We start from the raw sequence: 21,864 nt of genomic DNA, 5'->3' as shown, positions 1-21,864 counted from the left end.
GATTCATTGCTTTTCACACTTTGCGGGCTCCATAAAGGCAGAGCCTCACCTGGGTGGGTAGATAAGTCCGTAAATGAGCACAGTTTGGAGACAAACAGGCTGCTTGGCAAATTCTGTGGGTCCTGGCATCTATAGGGCTGAAGGATAAACCGTTGTGCTGGATGCTCTGTGAGCTCAGGATATTTCCAGGCTGTGTAATTTACAAAGGTTTTCATGCAGAGAGCTGAACCTCACCTTGGTGAACGAGGCAGTGGTCTATTCAGGCATGAATTTGAACACTCGAGCAGTGCCTTTGTTTTCCTGGCAGCATTGCGGCAATAGGAACAGATTCACATGGATTTTCGTGAAGAAACGTACGGGGGTGGGGCTGGGGTGGATTTAGTTCACATCAGGTGAAGACTGGTATACCTCAAGGATCTATGCTTAGTCGTGTCCTCTTCTTGTTCTTCACCACTTCTTTGGAAATTATTCAGCTTTGCAACTTATTATGCCGGTGCTAGAGTACCGGCTGGAGTACTAATCCCGAGGTTATCCCTCACTGGACACATTTCTCACCCAGCATCAGCTAAACGTAAACGCAGACCTAAGCCATCCCTACCCTTAACCCTAGCTCAACCCTAAGCCTAGCCCATCCCTGGTCCTAACCCTAGTAAACCATCCCTGCATTTTATGTACTTTACACACTTAAAGATGAGCCTGGATCCCATTCATCCATTCATTCATCCAACCATTCCTGTACCGCTTATCTTACACAGGGTCGCGGGGAGCCTGGAGCCTATCCCAGGGACTCAGAGCACAAGGCCGGTGTCAATCCATCGCAGGGCACAATCGCACACACATTCACACACTACGGACAATTCGGAAAGGCTAATCAGCCTCCAGCCTCAGGAAGTTGGAGTACCTGGAGGATACTCCTCAAGCACAGTGAGAACATGCAAACTCCATGCACACAGGGTGGAGGTGGGAATCGAACCCCCAACCCCAAACGTATGAGGCAAACTTGCTAACCCCCCCCAGTAAAGCTTAATCCTAAAACAAAACCTAGCCCAACTCTAAATCTAAGACTAAACCTAGACGAACCCTATTCCTTGCCCAGCCCAAAGCCAACCCTAACCCTCGCAAAACCCTGAACTTAGGCCAAGCCTAACCCGACTCAACCCAAACCTAGGCCATATGTGAAGGACCACCATTTTCAACTCAAAGACTCTTGTCTCTGTTACTACCAGCAACTGGTCCAATTATTAAGCTACAATACAGCATATGGCAAAAAGCATGTGGACACCTGCCCAGCACACCCATATACGAGCCTTCCCCAAACTGTTACCATAAATATGGATGTGATAGTCCAGTGTCCACATACTGTTGTCCATATAGTGCATATTAAACGTGAAGAACCATGTCTGACAAGCACCGTAGAGCCAAAACTATAAAGACTGCACCTAGACACCGTGATCTTGAGGTTCGCATGGACCAAACAGGAACATTTCCTGTGTGGGATGTGTCTCAGCAGGGCTGCACTGTCTTAGCTAGCTTTATTCAGCTGTTCGTGGAGTTACACTAGAGTGTAAGATAGAGTCATAACCAACCGAAGATGATGAACGGAAAGCCAGATGGTCTCTCGACTTTGACACGCTCTCTCGGGTTACTACATTCTCCCCAAAGCGTGGGAAGACTGAACTAGGGGAAAATTTATGCCGTCTATTGAATGACGAAAAAAACTACAAATGTAAATATATGGTTAGAATATCATTTTCAGCTTCTGTTCCTTTGACAGAGGATGGGGCGGGGGGGGGGGGGGGGGGTATTTTTTAGGTTCAAAGAACTAGCACTACAGCAGAAAGACACTAATCTCTTTTAATCATGGCATTAGCTGCAGCTGCTGTTGGGACCGTATGTGCCAACAGATTAAACGCTGAAACTTGCCTAAAATTTCCCCAACATATGTTGGAGGTTATAGATATGGGTGTGTTACTGTTCAAGTCGTACCAAATTTCTCATAAAAGATGTCCGGTTCAAGTCCGAAGAAGCTGGAGTAGGTCTGCTCTCTTTAAAAAAAAAAAAAAAAAAAACCCCGTACAAGTAGATTCAGAGTGGACTTCATTATACTTCCATCAAAGCACTTAATGCAAATGAATTCGTTGAGTCTGCTAGTTCATCACTAATGGCGTTCCTCATCATCCCCTATCCTGGCCGCATGCTAATAACCCAGTGGCGCATTTTCTCCTCCCAGCCTTCGTGGCTTCTCTTGTAATGATGCAACAGCATCAATTGGCTTTGTTCCCTATAGGATCCTCCTATATGGCTGACAGTCGCATGGAGCTCGCATAGGACTGAGCTGACTTAGTGTGACAGCCGTGGTTCAACTTATTACAGAGTGAGTGTGCAGTAGTGGCCTTTATTGTTTGAACTACCCGCACAGCACCTCTAAACTCCGTAGGTTGGATTAAGAGTTTGTTATTCTTGCACATAAGAGATCCATGAACAGCGGCCTTGTAAAAACCCGTCACTCAAAGTGCCTTAAAGCCGCGGAAATCTGAGCATATCACTCTATGGGCTACTTTTAAGTCTGTGCTAATAAAACCCAACGCCATCCCTGTGGTTAGTGTTACAGATTCAATCCCAGATGGTTAAATTTCCCCTTGCGCTTTTATACCCGATATAAAAAAAAGGACAACGGGGTAAAAGTCTGTTGAATTAACATTAATGCAGGCGTCTGGCTGTGTTCTCTGAGGTCCAGTAGCAGGAGAAATGGTGCAATTGAGTGATCAGGGGGTTAGTCTCAGAAGAACTGCGACAGACAGAGTTTCTTACGAAGGACGCAACAAAGAAAGGTCAACGATGAGAGAAAGAGGAAAATGCAGAACAAGACGAGAGAGACCAAATGACAGCTCGAGGAAGACAGAAAAAAAAAACAAAAACAGAATGGGATAGAAGGTGAGAGATCGAAGAGAGAGGAAAACAAAAGGGTGGAAATACCAATTTGCCCACAGAAATTACTTGAGAAAAGTGCGGCTCAGAAAAGAAAAGAGGATACGATCTATGCCAGAGAACATCATTTCACGCTACTGCCATCACCGGGCTCCATTACTCAGTGCTAGAGAGAGGGAGGAGGAGGAAAATAGGAGTGGAGAGAGAGAGAGAGAGGAAAAAAAAGAGAGCTCTTCTTTTGTTTTACGTATTATCCATTGAGGAAATGACCTTGTTCATGCTCGTTACCAACCAACCCGTTCCGCCCCTCTGAATGGAACGATCCGGAGAGCCAACAGATTCGGCCAAGTGGGAGCATTTATGAATAAGACATGACCTCCTTCCCACGGAAGACACAGACCACTTCAGTTTCACACTGGACACGGACAAGATAGGGATCCTGCTGCACTTTACTGAGCCCTCGATAGGTTTTCTTACTTACGCCACTCAATACAAACAAATAATCACTTGATAAACAATACATCGACATTACGTAACAACTCAAATTTCCAACTGTACGTTAAAGCCGCCTAGATTAAAATGGCCGCTCGAGCCAAGATCGCCGACTCACCTTTTTCCTTTGTCTGATCGAACCCCGTTTTTGGTGTACACACTGCAAAGACGACGCTTTTGTCATGTCTCGTTTGTCTTGATTGCAAGATTCTAACGCGATCTGGTTGATTCGGTGACGGTCGTCACGGTGTGGTGAGTAGCAGAATGGAAGTGAAAGTGGCGAGCGTTCACGACTCAACCTTGTGCCTGCTGTCTCGTATCTCAGGGCAGAATTAATATTGGTTTTGTCTAATTATGCATGTGCAGCTAGTTCATTGCCTACTGGCTAGATATTGGGTAATTAGTACTCTGTTCTCCACTTTCATTCCAATAAAATCTGATTAAATATCGGTTCAGGGCATTCCACTGGTTTGTAATTTACACGTGTGTGTGTGTGTGTGTGTGTGTGTGTTTCAGGAGCAGATCTACTGTCTTGTTGCACTGCCATTGGACTTTATCATGGAATACCGTGCACAGCAAAGTCACTCTGTGCCAGCTTTAATTCGTGCACACACTCAATATTGTTGAATTTTTACATAGATATTGCTTCATTTCAAATCCAATCTGCCGGAGAACAAAGCTGGATCTATACCAATTGTCATCATCTGCGCACTCATAGACGTGCGGATCTGCAGCGTGCAGGAGATGCATGACAACAAATCAGTTGTTGGGCCGTATGACAAATGTGTTTGTGTCACGTTGGTGTCTTTAATGCCTTTGCCGCTCTGCTCTGTACAGATCTGAGAGGCGCATTCAGTACTAACTCATATACTGAGTAATTTTTCACTCTTCTGGTGCTGTATAAAGGACCCTCTCCTTTATATTCCCTCTCTCTCTCTCTCTCTCTAACCTCTTCTACTTTATCTTTCTGTCTTCACTCTTTATCTCCTTGTCTCCCTCCAGTCCGGAACGCAGTGCTTTAATTTAAACTCCCATTCTTCCCTGCGCACAAGTACAATACGAGGACTCCAGAGACAGTCAGTGCTAGAAGACCACAATGCCAGGATTCACGCTGAAATTGTGACAGCAGAAACCGGGGAGAAAAGAGGAAAAAAGAAAAGAAAAAAGAAAAAGGGTGGCAGGATTTGGGCGTTTTGACTACTCAAGCTGGCACGATACCACCCATCAACCCCCTACCCCCCACCCATCTATGTGTTCCTTCACAGCACAGACTCAGAGAGTGTATGAAAATGATTTGTGAATGTGCCATAAAATTCGATTACTGATCCAAAACAAAGTAGCCAGAAGGAGAAAGAAAAAAAAAAGAACTTTTCTGCTAATAACGAGAATACTAATCACAAACCGTCCACTATAGCCTTGAGTCTGAGGCTCGAAATATAGCACGAGTTGATAAATTGGCAAGAGTCGAGAGTCTAAATGTCGCATGTTTTCAAGAAAAATACAATTCTGGAGTTAAAACACACGCTCATTTTGTTTGTCCAATAATGGTTACGATAACAACGCTAAGTTCCACTAGTGCAGCTATGGGATTTTGGTAAAGTACACAGTCCATACAGGATTTCTGTGATTGTTGTGGGCAAAAACACTTGCATTATAAACGTTTTTTGTGCTTTTTTTGGAAGACTACTTGAATCGGCGAAATTGTCGTTCGCGGTGATGTTTGTTGGTAAATGCAACCTCTTAGCTGGTACATGTGATGCGTCTTGGCTGCGGAAAATCTGCGGTCGTTTTGAAAAATCGAAAGCTCCTCCAAATATTTTGCTCGGTTTTGCGTTAATTTCCGCTATCGCAAAAAAAAAAAAAAAAAAAAAAAGAAGAAGAAAATCCCGAAATCCTGGAGGGACTGATTATAAAAGTCACACCGTTTTTTTTTTTTTTTTTCTGCTCACAGATGCTAGAAAGCAAAGTAGCTATTCTTCCGCGCAAAATAACCTCAAGACGAACGATTTCTGCATCCAAACTTTAAAAAAAAAAATTAATAATAAATACAGACATGATATCGAACGTATAAATCCCTGCTGTTTTACAATCAGGAATCTATGTATCATCAGCTGGCGAAGAAAATGATACATTACGCCACAATTTGTAGTTTTAATTCGACCACGTACGCAGAACATCGCCCGGATTAAGACAAATAACGACAACGACAACAACAAAGCAGAGACGGTCGTCTTACCTGCTCGTTCTGGCTTGACGGAAGGAGAAACGTTAACCGTGTGTGTTCTTTTAAACGTTTCGGTTGCGCAAGACCTACCACGTAAGACAGTGAGACGTGTAGTGGCGCTGATCTCTCCGACGCTGTTGGAGGCCATGCATTCGTAAATGGCTTCATCCCGTGGAGTGCGCAAGGGCTGGATTCTCAGGACGGAGCCGGAGCCATCGTCGAACTCTATCACCTGTAGGTACGAGGTGCAGAACAGGTTAATATCATGGTTTATATTATAATTTCATATAACACAAGGTAAAATGCTCGGGGGGGGAAAAAAAATGTGTCTCTGCTTTTGTTTCCTTCATCAAAATAGGTTTCAATACAACAACCTGCTTTGCCAGTGTATATTAAAAACAAAACAAAACGGGAAATTTGTTACACTTATTGTTTTTGCGACATTTATTGAGATGGAGCTCATTCCATTTCAAGTTAAGACAATACAAATACAAAGAGTAAGCTGAATCACTGACATGGGAGATTTGGTATTATTTTAACAGGACGCTGATATGAAAGACAAAAAAACGCAGCTCTAATGTAGCACGACGGCGATGTTTGTAGCACAGCTGTATTGATCTGCATGTGGAGATGAAAGACGGGAAAAAAATCATCCTGCATTCACTTTCATAGTGTAAAGCACTACAAGTCACACTTGGCTTAGCGGTTCGCCTGACATCTCCAGGGTCGGGGGTTCGAGTACCACCGTGGCCCTGTGTGTGCGGAGTTTGCATGTTCTCCTCGTGCTGCGGGGGTTTCCTCCGGGTACTCCGGTTTCCTCCCCCAGTCCAAAGACATGCATGGTAGTCTGACTGGCGTGTCTAAAGTGTCCGTAGTGTATGAATGGGTGTGTGAGTGTGTATGTGATTGTGCCCTGCGATGGATTGGCACCCTGTCCAGGGTGTACCCCGCCTTGTTCCCGATGCTCCCTGGGATAGGCTCCAGGTTCCCCGTGACCCTGAAAAAGGAGTAAGCGGTTGAAGATGGATGGATGGATGGATGGATGGAAGACATACTTTTACACACAGTAACCTGTATGTAACCGGCAGTAACCGGCATGCCGTGGCAACGCTTCCTCGCGTTCTTAGAAAAAAGGAAGAGCGCCGACAGGAAGTCGTTGGGCTTCGGAAAGGAAATGACTTTCCTGAAGATGGTAAAGTGGGTGAAGGAAAAGCATGAGGATTCAGGATCGTGATGCTGTTAGTCTATTTATCCGGCGTGTTAGCATGCAGAGCATACACACGTGGCAGTCCAATGAACTCTGATAAGATTAGATTTCTGTTGGTGTTAGACAGCAGCAACCGACCGACCGGGGACGTCCCCTTAAACGATAATATACGCTGCAAACCGTCGCTAGGAGAACGGTGACAGTGAAAATGCCGCAGTGACACACACACACACACACACACACACACACGCGCATTAATGGGAATCTTATCAGTGTCCTCATGTGATGGGTTGCTTTATCACGGATAGCAGAAGCGCAGATTAAAAGAAATAAATCAAAATGCTCCAGCCAAATAAGAGAGCCAAGGCGCATACTGCCGAGCGAAAGAAATGCATCTGAAAAGCAATGAGGAAGCGGGAACCAATGAACCTTTTGCAATTCGCAGCCAAAATGCAAAACCACGAGGGCTAAACATCAAGGTCAAAGCTTTGGAAGTGTAAATATTTTTCAGCAATCTGTGCACCTTTTACACTTGTACTACCAGCCACATGTGATATTTTTTCCATTGTGTTAATATTTAATTTTTTAAGGTGTTAACACGAGAATCAGCGTGGTACGTGGCGTGGTACGGCCTGACACGTTTTTTTTTTTTTTCTCCGTTGGTCGAGCATTTTACATCCGAACGATACACCTCGTACCTCAAATCTCTGGTTGCTCACTCTCTTCCCCTTCTTGTTCCAAACAATTTTGGGTCGCGGGTCACCCGTGGCCTGGCAAACGAAGGAAGCGACGCCGCCTTGCACTCCCGTTTGGTCGCTGGGGGTCCTTAAAAACTTTGGTGGTGCTGGGAAAGACAAAGGAAGAAGAAAAAGAGAGAGAGAGAGAGAGAAAAAAAACAACAACAGAGAGATTATTATTAAGGTATAGAGCATGGTTGCCAGGTTGGTGTAAATGACGCATCTTCAAAAAAAAAAAAAAAACAGCTTTTCATGTTACCATTCCTGAAGACTGAAAACTTCAGGAATATTTTGACCTCTTTACTGTAATTAAGAGCAACAGCAGGACGGATGTATGTATATGTGAGAATAAGGACTACAAGGTTTAACAGACTTGACCTTATTGCCAAGGTTCGTTAAGTAAAATACCATCCGGTTACGTTTGTTTACAAAGGCTCACTAGGTTGATTTGTGATGTGTCAAAAGAGGAAACAGGTCAGCATACATGGCTAAGCTGATTAGCTTGTCTTTGTTAAAAGCTAACCTGGCAGTTCATGTGTTCACACTGACACGGTAGCCTGATCGCATAAACACACAGCAGCTAGCATCACTAGTTGTCTCGCTTACCACGATTTCACCTGGGAAAACTCTTAACTGATGGAAAAAAAACGATGAATAAAATGACTACTTTTGTGCAAGAATACTATTTTAGCTTATTAGCTAACATATTAGACAACATCTTCCTTTATTAACATTTACGAGCGAGCTAAAGTACTGTTTATCAGCTAAGCTACAAGCTTTATCCTGCCATAGCTCTTAGCATGTTGCGTTAGCACTCCACCGTTAGCATATCAGGATGCTTAGTAACACCTACGTAATACTGCATATAAGAGAAAACAGTCTTGGAATTAAATCCTTCAACTGACCCTCAAACACCATCAAATCGTATAAAATTTTAAGGGCAGTTCTTCGCACAGGGAGCAGTGTTAGCGCGGTGCTGCTCGCTGTAGTGTTTAGCGCAGTGGGACTTATTAGCCTTTGGCCTGCATGATGTTGGAGTGAGTCATTTCCTGGTCACACATTGCTCGTGTCTCTTTCCCTGCAGGGTCTGGAGATGCTCTTGTTCACTCCATGCTTCACTGATGCCAAAGCTAAATTCTACCAGGAATATACGGGAAGAAGGAAAGAGCGCTGTTCCGTGCCCGGTTATTTGGCCTTTGGAGCTGAATAAATAGGATTAAATAGATAAGAGGTCTGAATTCATTAAACCCTGTAATCCCAACACAACATTAGCTTATATACACACCAGTAAACCAATGTTCAGGGCTGGTATGCTGTAAACATATAGAATTCTAAGGTTCTCTTCATTCATTCATTTGGACTCATCAGTAGTTCAGGTTATAAAAACAACAACCACGTGAAGAACAGCCTTTGTTAATGATTGCCGGTGTGTGATGGTAAATATTGACGTCTGTTGGTGTTTAAGGGTGGATTATGGAGTATGGAAGTAATGGTGGATTATGGATTCTGAACGCTGGTCAAAGTCCTTCTAGTTAAGTCTTTCCACTTAGCAGCCATTTTTGAACGCTCCTGGGAATTTCTTTTCAGTCAGAAAGGGTCACGCTTTTATCGACTTGAATGAGCAGAGACCCATACGCTAACGTCGGCTCAACACGATGACCTTTCGAACAAGGATTTGAAATGGCTGGTGAAATCTGATAAAGATGGCTACTGTGCAGGATAATGTAATATAATAGGATGTGTGTTTTCTGGTAATTATTTAAACAACAAGAGAACTGGCTCTTTTTACTTGAGAGGTGGGACTTACGTAATACAGAGTTATGCGCTGACCATTTCATAGTTTACGCAGTGGGAATGTCGCAGTGTCTCTACTAATACCGTTTCTGAATGTTGTTATGTGAATCTTGCTGTTTGTTTGCAAATGTTTGTGTTTGACGGTGAATGTTAGTGCTGATATGAATGTTAGTGTTTGATGGTGAATGTTATGTTAGTGTTGATGGTGAATGTTAGTGTTGATGGTGAATGTTAGTGTTGATGGTGAATGTTAGTGTTTGATGGTGAATGTTAGTGTTGATGGTGAATGTTAGTGTTGATGGTGAATGTTAGTGTTTGATGGTAAATGTTAGTGTTTGATGGTGAATGTTAGTGTTGATGGTGAATGTCAGTGTTGATGGTGAATGTTAGTGTTTGATGGTGAATGTTATGTTAGTGTTGATGGTGAATGTTAGTGTTGATGGTGAATGTCAGTGTTGATGGTGAATGTTAGTGTTTGATGGTGAATGTTATGTTAGTGTTGATGGTGAATGTTAGTGTTTGATGGTGAATGTTATGTTAGTGTTTGATGGTGAATGTTAGTGTTGATGGTGAATGTCAGTGTTGATGGTGAATGTTAGTGTTTGATGGTGAATGTTATGTTAGTGTTGATGGTGAATGTTAGTGTTTGATGGTGAATGTTATGTTAGTGTTGATGGTGAATGTTAGTGTTGATGGTGAATGTTAGTGTTTGATGGTGAATGTCAGTGTTGATGGTGAATGTTAGTGTTTGATGGTGAATGTTAGTGTTGATGGTAAATGTCAGTGTTGATGTAAATGTCAGTGTTGATGGTGAATGTCAGTGTTGATGGTGAATGTTAGTGTTTGATGGTGAATGTTAGTGTTGATGGTGAATGTTAGTGTTTGATGGTGAATGTTAGTGTTGATGGTGAATGTTAGTGTTTGATGGTGAATGTCAGTGTTGATGGTAAATGTCAGTGTTGATGGTGAATGTTATGTTAGTGTTGATGGTGAATGTTAGTGTTTGATGGTGAATGTCAGTGTTGATGGTGAATGTTAGTGTTTGATGGTGAATGTCAGTGTTGATGGTGAATGTTACTGTTGATGGTGAATGTTAGTGTTGATGGTGAATGTTAGTGTTGATGATGAATGTTAGTGTTTGATGGTGAATGTTAGTGTTGATGGTAAATGTCAGTGTTGATGATGAATGTTAGTGTTTGATGGTGAATGTTAGTGTTTGATGGTGAATGTTAGTGTTGATGGTGAATGTTAGTGTTTGATGGTGAATGTTAGTGTTTGATGGTGAATGTTAGTGTTGATGGTGAATGTTAGTGTTTGATGGTGAATGTTAGTGTTTGATGGTGAATGTTAGTGTTGATGGTGAATGTCAGTGTTGATGGTGAATGTTATGTTAGTGTTGATGGTGAATATTAGTGTTGATGGTGAATGTTAGTGTTGATGGTGAATGTTAGTGTTGATGGTAAATGTTAGTGTTTGATGGTGAATGTTAGTGTTGATGGTGAATGTTAGTGTTGATGGTGAATGTCAGTGTTGATGGTGAATGTTATGTTAGTGTTGATGGTGAATGTTAGTGTTTGATGGTGAATGTTAGTGTTGATGGTGAATGTTAGTGTTGATGGTGAATGTTAGTGTTGATGGTGAATGTTAGTGTTTCATGGTGAATGTTAGTGTTGATGGTGAATGTTAGTGTTTGATGGTGAATGTTAGTGTTGATGGTGAATGTCAGTGTTGATGGTGAATGTTATGTTAGTGTTGATGGTGAATGTTAGTGTTGATGGTGAATGTTAGTGTTGATGGTGAATGTTAGTGTTTGATGGTGAATGTTAGTGTTGATGGTGAATGTCAGTGTTGATGGTGAATGTTATGTTAGTGTTGATGGTGAATGTTAGTGTTTGATGGTGAATGTTAGTGTTGATGGTGAATGTTAGTGTTGATGGTGAATGTTAGTGTTTGATGGTGAATGTTAGTGTTTGATGGTGAATGTTAGTGTTGATGGTGAATGTCAGTGTTGATGGTGAATGTTATGTTAGTGTTGATGGTGAATGTTAGTGTTGATGGTGAATGTTAGTGTTGATGGTGAATGTTAGTGTTTCATGGTGAATGTTAGTGTTGATGATGAATGTTAGTGTTTGGTGGTGAATGTTAGTGTTTGATGGTGAATGTTAGTGTTGATGGTGAATGTTAGTGTTGATGGTGAATGTTAGTGTTTGATGGTGAATGTCAGTGTTGATGGTGAATGTCAGTGTTGATGGTGAATGTTATGTTAGTGTTGATGGTGAATGTTAGTGTTTGATGGTGAATGTTATGTTAGTGTTGATGATGAATGTTAGTGTTTGATGGTGAATGTCAGTGTTGATGGTGAATGTCAGTGTTGATGGTGAATGTTATGTTAGTGTTGATGGTGAATGTTAGTGTTTGATGGTGAATGTTAGTGTTTGATGGTGAATGTCAGTGTTGATGGTGAATGTTAGTGTTTGATGGTGAATGTTAGTGTTTGATGGTGAATGTTAGTGTTTGATGGTGAATGTCAGTGTTGATGGTGAATGTCAGTGTTGATGGTGAATGTTATGTCAGTGTTGATGGTGAATGTTAGTGTTTGATGGTGAATGTTAGTGTTTGATGGTGAATGTTATGTTAGTGTTGATGGTGAATGTTAGTGTTGATGGTGAATGTTAGTGTTGATGGTGAATGTTAGTGTTGATGGTAAATGTCAGTGTTGATGGTGAATGTTAGTGTTTGATGGTGAATGTTAGTGTTGATGGTGAATGTTAGTGTTTGATGGTGAATGTTAGTGTTGATGGTGAATGTCAGTGTTGATGGTGAATGTTATGTTAGTGTTGATGATGAATGTTAGTGTTTGATGGTGAATGTTAGTGTTGATGGTGAATGTTAGTGTTGATGGTAAATGTCAGTGTTTGATGGTGAATGTTAGTGTTTGATGGTGAATGTTAGTGTTGATGGTGAATGTTAGTGTTGATGGTGAATGTCAGTGTTGATGGTGAATGTCAGTGTTGATGGTAAATGTTAGTGTTGATGGTAAATGTCAGTGTTGATGGTAAATGTCAGTGTTTGATGGTAAATGTTAGTGTTTGATGGTGAATGTTAGTGTTGATGGTGAATGTTAGTGTTGATGGTGAATGTTAGTGTTTGATGGTAAATGTTAGTGTTTGATGGTGAATGTTAGTGTTGATGGTGAATGTTAGTGTTGATGGTGAATGTTAGTGTTGATGGTGAATGTTAGTGTTTGATGGTAAATGTTAGTGTTGATGGTAAATGTTTGTGTTTGATGGTGAATTATTAGAAGGTCTTATTAAGGTCTGAACTGAATGATGGTATAAATCCCCTAATCACTGCTCACTGAAAACTACAGGAAATACATTTTTAAGACTCAACTAATCAGACATAACACTGGAAATGAATACACTCAGTGCCTGAACATCAACATGGGAAACTGGTGTCTTTGTAGCTATTTACCATTTGCACTTCCTAAGCTCTTGGAACTAAAATTGGCCCTGACGTTCAGGAAGGGAAGTGACATATGGGCACATGCAGGAGTGGTATGCTAAAAATGCAGAACGACTGAAGAGAGAAAGGGAGAGAGACATAGACAGGGAAGGGGAGTGTGAGTAGACAGGAGAAATGTAAACAGCAGTTTAATCTCCCTTTCTCCTGACAAAAGTCTGAGCTCTGATCCTGTCTTTCAATTGGCTCTCAATTGTGTGTGTGTGTGTGTGTGAAGACACTAAATGAACCTGGCAGGCCTGGTAAGAGGTAAGAGGCCTTGGGCTTCAAGTAGGTAACAAAAACACACACACACACACACACACACTCCCACACACGACAGGTGAGTTTCCACACTCTAATATGTCACAAATCGAGGCCACACTGATTGCCTCAGACAATGTGTGTGTGTGTGTGTGTGTGTGTGTGTGTGTGTGAGTGCTAGCGTGTGTTTTGACTCCTCATCCCTGCCGTGTCGCTGTCTGAACGGGATGATGGGTAATTGATATGCTGCGGGTTTGTTTGCTCAGGAGCGACTCGGCTGCAGTCGCGCACGCACCGCCGTCGGCCATGAGAAATCGCACAATTGGAGATGATTGAGGCGTGACTGCGGGAAAATGGTGTTTTCATAGAGCCGTGGCAGCCATTTTCAACCAGCGCCATCAATCAGAGGAACACAAACACTGCGCACATTAACAATAGCACCCAATTACATAGAGTGCGATGCTATGGTGTTCTCTTCTCTTTTCTTCCTAAAATCTCGTGTAATGACACTCAAACGATAAATATATACTATTTTTTTTCTTACACGGTGCTTCATGTGAATAGATAAATGATACAGCAGGGCCTCTTTGGTTAATGAGTATATACTGTGAAGACTGCGTGTTACAAAACGATGGAGAAGATCTGAGAGAGTCCATTCAACACACAGATCTGGGAGCTTTTGCTGCTTTAAAAAAAACAATAAGGACGCATGATGCGAAGGCACCATACCAACCATACGTTCAAGAGAAGGTTGGGATACACGTGTAACGGGTTCATTTCGCTTGTAGATTTCTTTTCTGGAACGTTTTACAGCCAGGAACATGTCAGGGATTGATTACTGTGGACAGATGTGTGTTTAAGGTTCAATTTTAGTGCTAGGATATAGGTTAGAGTATATGTGGTGTGTTCAGAGGCATCCCATAGTTTGGGTCTATAATTAGATCGGCGCGCCAACCGAGGGATTAGCGAAGGATCACGGGAATTTACCGATTGCTTTTCTCTCGTGTGCTTAATCTCATATATGAAATACTGTTTGTGCGTCGCGACTGAAAACGGTTCCGAATAAACATGTCATTTATTGCAATTTTGTATTTGTCGCTATTTATCTTTTCTTATTTTTAACATGTATGCCAAAACACTAACTAATAACACTCGTAAATAAATAAATAAATAAATAAATAAATAAATACTTTATTGCAATTTTGTATTTGTAGTTATTTATCTTTTCTTATTTTTAACATGTATGCCAAAACACTAACTAATAACACTCGTAAATAAATAAATAAATAAATAAATAAATAAATACTTTATTGCAATTTTGTATTTGTAGTTATTTATCTTTTCTTATTTTTAACATGTATGCCAAAACACTAACTAATAACACTCGTAAATAAATAAATAAATAAATAAATAAATGAATAAATAAATACTTTATTGCGATTTTGTATTTGTAGTTATTTATCTTTTCTTATTTTTAACATGTATGCCAAAACGCTAACTAATAACACTCGTAAATAAATAAATAAATAAATAAATAAATACTTTATTGCAATTTTGTATTTGTAGTTATTTATCTTTTCTTATTTTTAACATGTATGCCAAAACGCTAACTAATAACACTCGTAAATAAATAAATAAATAAATAAATAAATACTTTATTGCAATTTTGTATTTGTAGTTATTTATCTTTTCTTATTTTTAACATGTATGACAAAACACTAACTAATAACACTCGTAAATAAATAAATAAATAAATAAATGAATAAATAAATACTTTATTGCGATTTTGTATTTGTAGTTATTTATCTTTTCTTATTTTTAACATGTATGCCAAAACGCTAACTAATAACACTCGTAAATAAATAAATAAATAAATAAATAAACGAATAAATAAATACTTTATTGCGATTTTGTATTTGTAGTTATTTATCTTTTCTTATTTTTAACATGTATGCCAAAACGCTAACTAATAACACTCGTAAACAAATAAATAAATAAATAAATAAATACTTTATTGCAATTTTGTATTTGTAGTTATTTATCTTTTCTTATTTTTAACATGTATGACAAAACACTAACTAATAACACTCGTAAATAAATAAATAAATAAATAAATGAATAAATAAATACTTTATTGCGATTTTGTATTTGTAGTTATTTATCTTTTCTTATTTTTAACATGTATGCCAAAACTCTAATAACACTCGTAAATAAATAAATAAATAAATACTTTATTGCAATTTTGTATTTGTAGTTATTTATCTTTTCTTATTTTTAACATATATGCCAAAACTCTATCTAATAACACTCAAAAACAAATAAATAAATAAATTGTCCTGAATAAACATGTCATTTACTGCACATTTTTTTTATTTTTAAATATTTAAATATCATGGGAAAAGGGTTCCATTCACATTGACTTCTTTAATTAAATAATTGCACCTTGAAATTAGTAGCTTTTATTTGCGATCTTAATAAATCAGGGCTGTAACTATTCTCTCTCTCTCTCTCTGTCTCTCTCTCTCTCACACACACACACACACACACACACACAACTCACACACACACTTGTACTCTCAATACTACCTTTCTATCTCTGTATCTCTCTGTACTTCAAAGTATGTTTGTCTCTGTGTAAATTTGTTCAGTCCTAGCAGGAGCCTTTCTTGATGTTGAACAGTAATCTTTACAACATCTACCCAGAGCTGAATGGGTAAGATCAAAGATCAGAGTTAAATCTGCACTTACGGCATTGTGGGTAGGAGCAAATCACTACTTAAAAGCTTATGGACATGACGAGAAGACGGAAAGCGCTTTTTGCTAAGAGAGAGAGATTTAATGCGGTAACAAAACAATGTGGAGAAGAATGTGGTGTTTTATGGCTTGTAGGACATTTCTGTACTCTCTGTGTGCATGTGTGTGTGTGTGTGTGTGTGTGTGTGTGTGTGTGTGAAGGTTGTCCGTCCAATCCGTAATCCTTCTGGCTGGGGTGACTTTAATCTACCTGCAGTAATACGCGGGCTAGCTGCGTTAATCCGTGTCTAAGCCTGCGCCTGCCTCTAAATGAAAAGTCTAAATCCTGAAAAAAAAAAAAAAAAAAAAAAAAGGCTGCTGATGTTGACGAGTACAAAATAATTAAAACACACGTGAAAAAATAGCTACTAGCGGTTTTTCTACTCACTTGTCAACAGTCACTCTTACTCTCTCTTGCTCTGTATCTGAACTCGCTCAATCGTGTCGCTGTAGCCGAGACATGCACGCAAAGCATTATGGGAGATTACCCAGTCCCTATTCCGTCCACTTCCACAGTAGTCCGTACAAAGAATTTCTGGATCCTATTAGCGGAAGTGACTTTGCCCTGCAGAGATTTAAACTTGTCCACCTACTTACTCCAACATCTGAGTGTGATTAAGGCTGCTCACTGACTCAGAGTGTGTGTTTTTCTAATTAAGTTCTCGCTTTAAGCTGTCTGACTCCGAGTGTACACAGTGTTTATTATAGCTTTATTATATGATGCATCCACACAGATGCTCACAGGAATGAACCGGGAGTAGCGGAGTGGATAAAGTGTTTAAATGTATGAAGCAGATCAGTATACACAACTTCATTTTGCCTTTGTTCTGGAAATATCTTTCTCACTTTATACCTTAAGAGAATTTTATTTATTTATTTATTTTTTTTGAGTTGAAGAGCAGTGAACCAAACCAACCACTGACGAGATGAGGTCGTCTTATTATATTTTTTTCTAATTTTCCTCGTGCAGCGTTAGCTCTTCAGTACAACATCTAAATGTCGGATTCTAGACCGGTTTAGCCGACTACATTCAGTTCAATTCAATTTCATTTGTAGAGCGCTTTTAACAATGGACGTGGTCTCAAATCAGCTTTCCAGAAACATATAAACACAGGAGACAGATTTTAAGTGTGTGAATTTTATCCCTATTGAGCGAGCCGGTGGCGACGGTGGTGAGGAAAAACTCCCTACGATGATATGAGGAAGAAACCTTAAGAGGAACCGGACTCGGAAGGGAACCCGTCCTCATCTGGGTCACAACGGATATTAGCAAATGTTAATTAGCTTTCATTATTGGAAAGAGGCTCATGTTGTTAAGTTGAACAGTGGTTCTGGAGCTCCGTCTCTAAGAAGGTCTGCGATGGAAGGACTGACACTATGTAGGACATACGCTATAGGGTAAGCTTGAGTACTCTGGTCTGAGAATGACTTTGTTTTACAGAATATTTGTATGAATATATCTCATATTCATCTGCTACTAAAGTTGCTGGGCTTGACTTGGAACTTGACTTGGATTGTGAATTGAATGCCAAGACTTGGAACTTGACTTGTGACTTGCCTGTATTGACTTGGGACTTGATGTGGGATCTTACTTGGGACTTGCATGTCTTGACTTGGGACTTGACTTGGGACTTGACTTGGGACTTGACTTGGGTCAAGTCCCAAGTGCCAAGTCAAGATAGTCAAGTGCCAAGTCAAGTACTTGGGATTTGACTTGAGACTTGACTGTTTTGACTTGACGGACTTGACTTGGGACTTGTGACTTGGGACTTGGGACTTGGGACTTGGGACCTGACTTGGGACTTGACTCGGGGCGTGACTTATGACTTGGGGCGTGACTTGAGACTTGCCTGTTTTGACTTGACTTGGGACTTGGGACTTGGGACTTGGGGCGTGACTTGGGACCTGACTTGGGACTTGACTTGGGGCGTGACTTATGACTTGGGACTTGACTTGGGACTTGACTTGAGGCGTGACTCGGGGCATGACTCGGGGCGTGACTTGGGACTTGACTTGGGACTTCTGACTTGGGAATTTTGAATTGGGGCGTGACTTGGGGCGTGACTGTTTTGACTTGGGACCCGAATGCCAAGATCTGAGACTTACTTGTGACTTGCAAAACAATAACTGGGTGTCACGTCTGCTAATTATAATAGCTTATCTTTCCTATCGATTCTATTTCTATGAAATAACAATAAATTACAGAGAAAAAAAACAGAGTCTGGTGCGGGAATAACTGTTGAAATAGAACGAGTGTTTATGGCTGCTATAACGTAAGTGACAACAGGAACTTGTTTCATGGAGGTTGCCTACAATATTTAAAAGAAAAAAAACATGTTGACAAATCACTGTGGTGTAAGAAGAATAAAACACTGTCATTGGGCTGTTATTGGAAAAAAATAAGGTTTTATATACATAATGTTCTCTATACATGCATCATTGTCGTGTTTTCATTTTTTTTTTTTTTACGTTTAATCATTTTATCCTGTCTGAAGTTCAGCTGGTTAGCGTCTGTAGTATTCAGCCCTTGTGTCTTCTCTCAACTAAGCTTCTATCTGCTCTTTCTTCCTCTCTTCCCTCAGATCCAATTTCATCTGCATGAAAGCACTTACTTCCCGTGTGACGAAAGGAGGACTATAATTAATCTGAACGCTGCAGAACTCGGCAGCCTGACACGCTTCGGTTCGAGACGAGAGCTGTGAACGAGCATTTTAAAAGACACGACTCTGCTGACGGGGCACACAGGCCACGCCCACTTTCCTGTCGATGACTCTCATATGTAGATGGTATAAAGAGAAAAACAAACACTCGTTTAACACTCTTAGCGCTAAAGACTGACCTCCGACAGGAAACGCTAATTGCGTATTCATCAAGAAAGCGTCGGGCTCGTCAGACTCGCGTGGTGCTCGTCTTCACCCAAACGCTTCATTGTAATCGGCGCAGGCTGGAAGAGGCAGCGCAGCCCTGAATGACTCTTAATTAAGCCCACGACGCAATTAGCATCATTTCACTCACGAGCTTTAAATCAGGAAGCTTCGACGCCATCAATATTCCAAACACCTCATGGCCATTCCCAATCAATGACTCTCTTCTTTTCTCTGCCATGAACACATCCCTCTCTCATTATCACCTTCCGTCTCATCATTTCATCCGTTCCTTCTCTTCCTTGTTTAAGCATCTCTTAATTGTCTCTTCCTTCTCTTAAGGTCTCCTCTTTCATCCGTTTTATTCCTTCTTTTTTTTGTCACTTCTTCGTTTCTCTTCTCTTCTAGTCTATCTGTTTTTTTCCTTTTAGTCTCTCATCTGCACTCCTCTTTCAGTCTCTTTTTTTTTTTTTTTTTTAAGTCTCTTCTCTTCTCCTTCATCTTTTTCTCCTGACTCTTCTCTGCCATGTGTTATTTTTCATTTTTTTTCTTCCCTCACTTAACATTTCCATTTTCACCTTCCCTCGCTTACGGTCACTTCTTTCATCTATTTATCTCTCCTCATTTTCCCTCCCTACCATCATTACATCGTTTTTTTTTTCTTCACTTCTTTTCACTTTTCTTCCTTATTTTTTAACATCTGTTATTAAAGTGTCTCATTTCCACTTGTCTCTTTTCTTCCCCGTCTTGTAATTTTTCTCTTTGATTTTCATTTCTGCATTTTTTTTCCCCCCCTCCTCTCTTCTTATTGCGGTCTGTGTTTAACAGAGAGAAACAGGGTGGGGCCGGTGTCGCCATGCTAACGGAAGAGGCCTGACAGGCCATGTGAGGGAAAAAAAAAAGAAATAGAAGAGGAAGAGAAGATGATGCTGATGTGCTTCAAACGACTCCTTAGAAGTGCTGCATGGAGAGACAAAAGCCCTTCTCTCTCTCTCTCTCTCTCTCTCTCTCTCTCTGCCTCTCAGTGCATCAAACAGAATATACAATCAAGCAACACACACCTCAGTGCACACACACTTTATCTTATATATACACACACACACACCAGCACTGTGGCTCGGTCACGCTGAAGTGATACACACATGTGCCTAAGGGTGTGTGTCATATAAATTACATGTGTATGGCGGAAAATTGTGTCTTTTGTGAAGTGAATTGTGATGGATACTTACTGTAATATTAAACATATCACATCTTATTATTAACATTATTAATTATTAAAATATTATATATTATTATTACGTGTATGTATGACAATCTCATTGTTCATCCTTCTCTGTTATGAAAATGCCTGGTGTGTGTGTGTGTGTGTGTGTGTGTGTGTGTGTGTGTGTGAGTGTGTGTGTGAGTGTGTGTTTGACTGTCTGGGATTGGTTGTCACTGTTTACTGTACACAGCTGCAGCAATGGCTACCCGGGCACTATTGGGTCTGCTGATGTGGATTTGTTTGTTTATTTCTTTGAATTCAACTGAATGAAAAAGGCAGGAGGAGGAGATAAGACACGACTATAGAGCGTTCTCTACTGCCTTCTCGCTCTCTCACTATTTTAATTATCTGATAGCATACACAGAGCCAGCTGAATATAAACACACACACACACACTACACGTTTACAAACTAGTAATAACACATTTAAAACACACCTATAGAGTCATAACACATTTATAACACATCTATAGAGTCATAACACACTGTATAGAGTCATATCACACCTATAGAGTCATAACACCTACAGAGTCATGACACATTTACATCACACCTAGAGTCATAACACACTGTATAGAGTCATAACACACCTATAGAGTCATAACACACTGTATAGAGTCATAACACACCTATAGAGTCATAACACACTGTATAGAGTCATAACACATTTACATCACACCTATAGAGACATGACACACTGTATAGAGTCATAACACATCTATAGAGTCATAACACACTGTCTGGAGTCATAACACACCTATAGAGTCATAATACACTGTATAGAGCCATATCACATCTACAGAGTCCTAACACATTTACATCACACCTATAGTCATATCACACCTACAGAGTCATATTACACCTATAGAGTCATAACACACTGTATAGTCACAACACACCTACAGAGTCATAACACATTTACATCACACCTATAGTCATATCACACCTATAGAGTCATAACACACTGTATAGAGTCACAACACACCTACAGAGTCATAACACATTTACATCACACCTATAGTCATATCACACCTATAGAGTAATAACACACTGTATAGAGTCATAACACACCTATAGAGTCATAACACACTGTACAGAGTCATATCACACCTATAGAGTCATAACACACCTATAGAGTAATAACACACTGTATAGAGTCATAACACACCTATAGAGTAATAACACACTGTATAGAGTCATAACACACTGTATAGAGTCATATCACACCTATAGAGTCATAACACACTGTATAGAGTCATATCACACCTATAGAGTCATAACACACCTATAGAGTAATAACACACTGTATAGAGTCATAACACACCTATAGAGTCATAACACACTGTATAGAGTCATATCACACCTATAGAGTCATAACACACCTATAGAGTAATAACACACTGTATAGAGTCATAACACACCTATAGAGTAATAACACACTGTATAGAGTCATAACACACCTATAGAGTCATAACACACTGTATAGAATCATATCACACCTATAGAGTCATAACACACCTATAGAGTCATAACACACTGTATAGAGTCATATCACACCTATAGAGTCATAACACACTGAATAGAGCCATAACACACTGTACAGAGTCATAACACACTATATAGAGTCATATCACACCTATAGAGTCATAACACACTGTATAGAGTCATATCACACCTATAGAGTAATAACACACTGTATAGAGTCATAACACATCTATAGAGTCATAACACACTGTATAGAGTCATATCACACCTATAGAGTCATAACACACCTATAGAGTAATAACACACTGTATA

The 21,864-nt window shown here is 40.1% G+C and overlaps 1 protein-coding gene across 8 annotated transcripts in view; it reads right to left on the bottom strand.

Moving 5' to 3' along the window:
- The window catches only part of LOC128604465 (receptor-type tyrosine-protein phosphatase delta), a 424,718-nt gene that overhangs the window by 86,000 nt on the left and 316,854 nt on the right, over nucleotides 1-21,864 (bottom strand). For all 8 annotated transcript variants that reach the window (XM_053619599.1, XM_053619606.1, XM_053619605.1 and 5 more), the window contains 2 exons: nucleotides 7,550-7,695; nucleotides 5,735-5,876 (listed from right to left, as the gene is read on the bottom strand). In XM_053619599.1, the coding sequence (XP_053475574.1) occupies nucleotides 5,735-5,876; nucleotides 7,550-7,695 (288 nt within the window). The remainder of the gene's footprint in view (nucleotides 1-5,734; nucleotides 5,877-7,549; nucleotides 7,696-21,864) is intronic.

The sequence above is a fragment of the Ictalurus furcatus genome, chromosome 29 (assembly GCF_023375685.1).
Source record: "Ictalurus furcatus strain D&B chromosome 29, Billie_1.0, whole genome shotgun sequence".
Lineage (NCBI taxonomy): Eukaryota > Metazoa > Chordata > Actinopteri > Siluriformes > Ictaluridae > Ictalurus > Ictalurus furcatus.
Note: the sequence above shows the minus strand (reverse complement) of the source record. Positions and strands in the feature narration are given on the sequence as shown.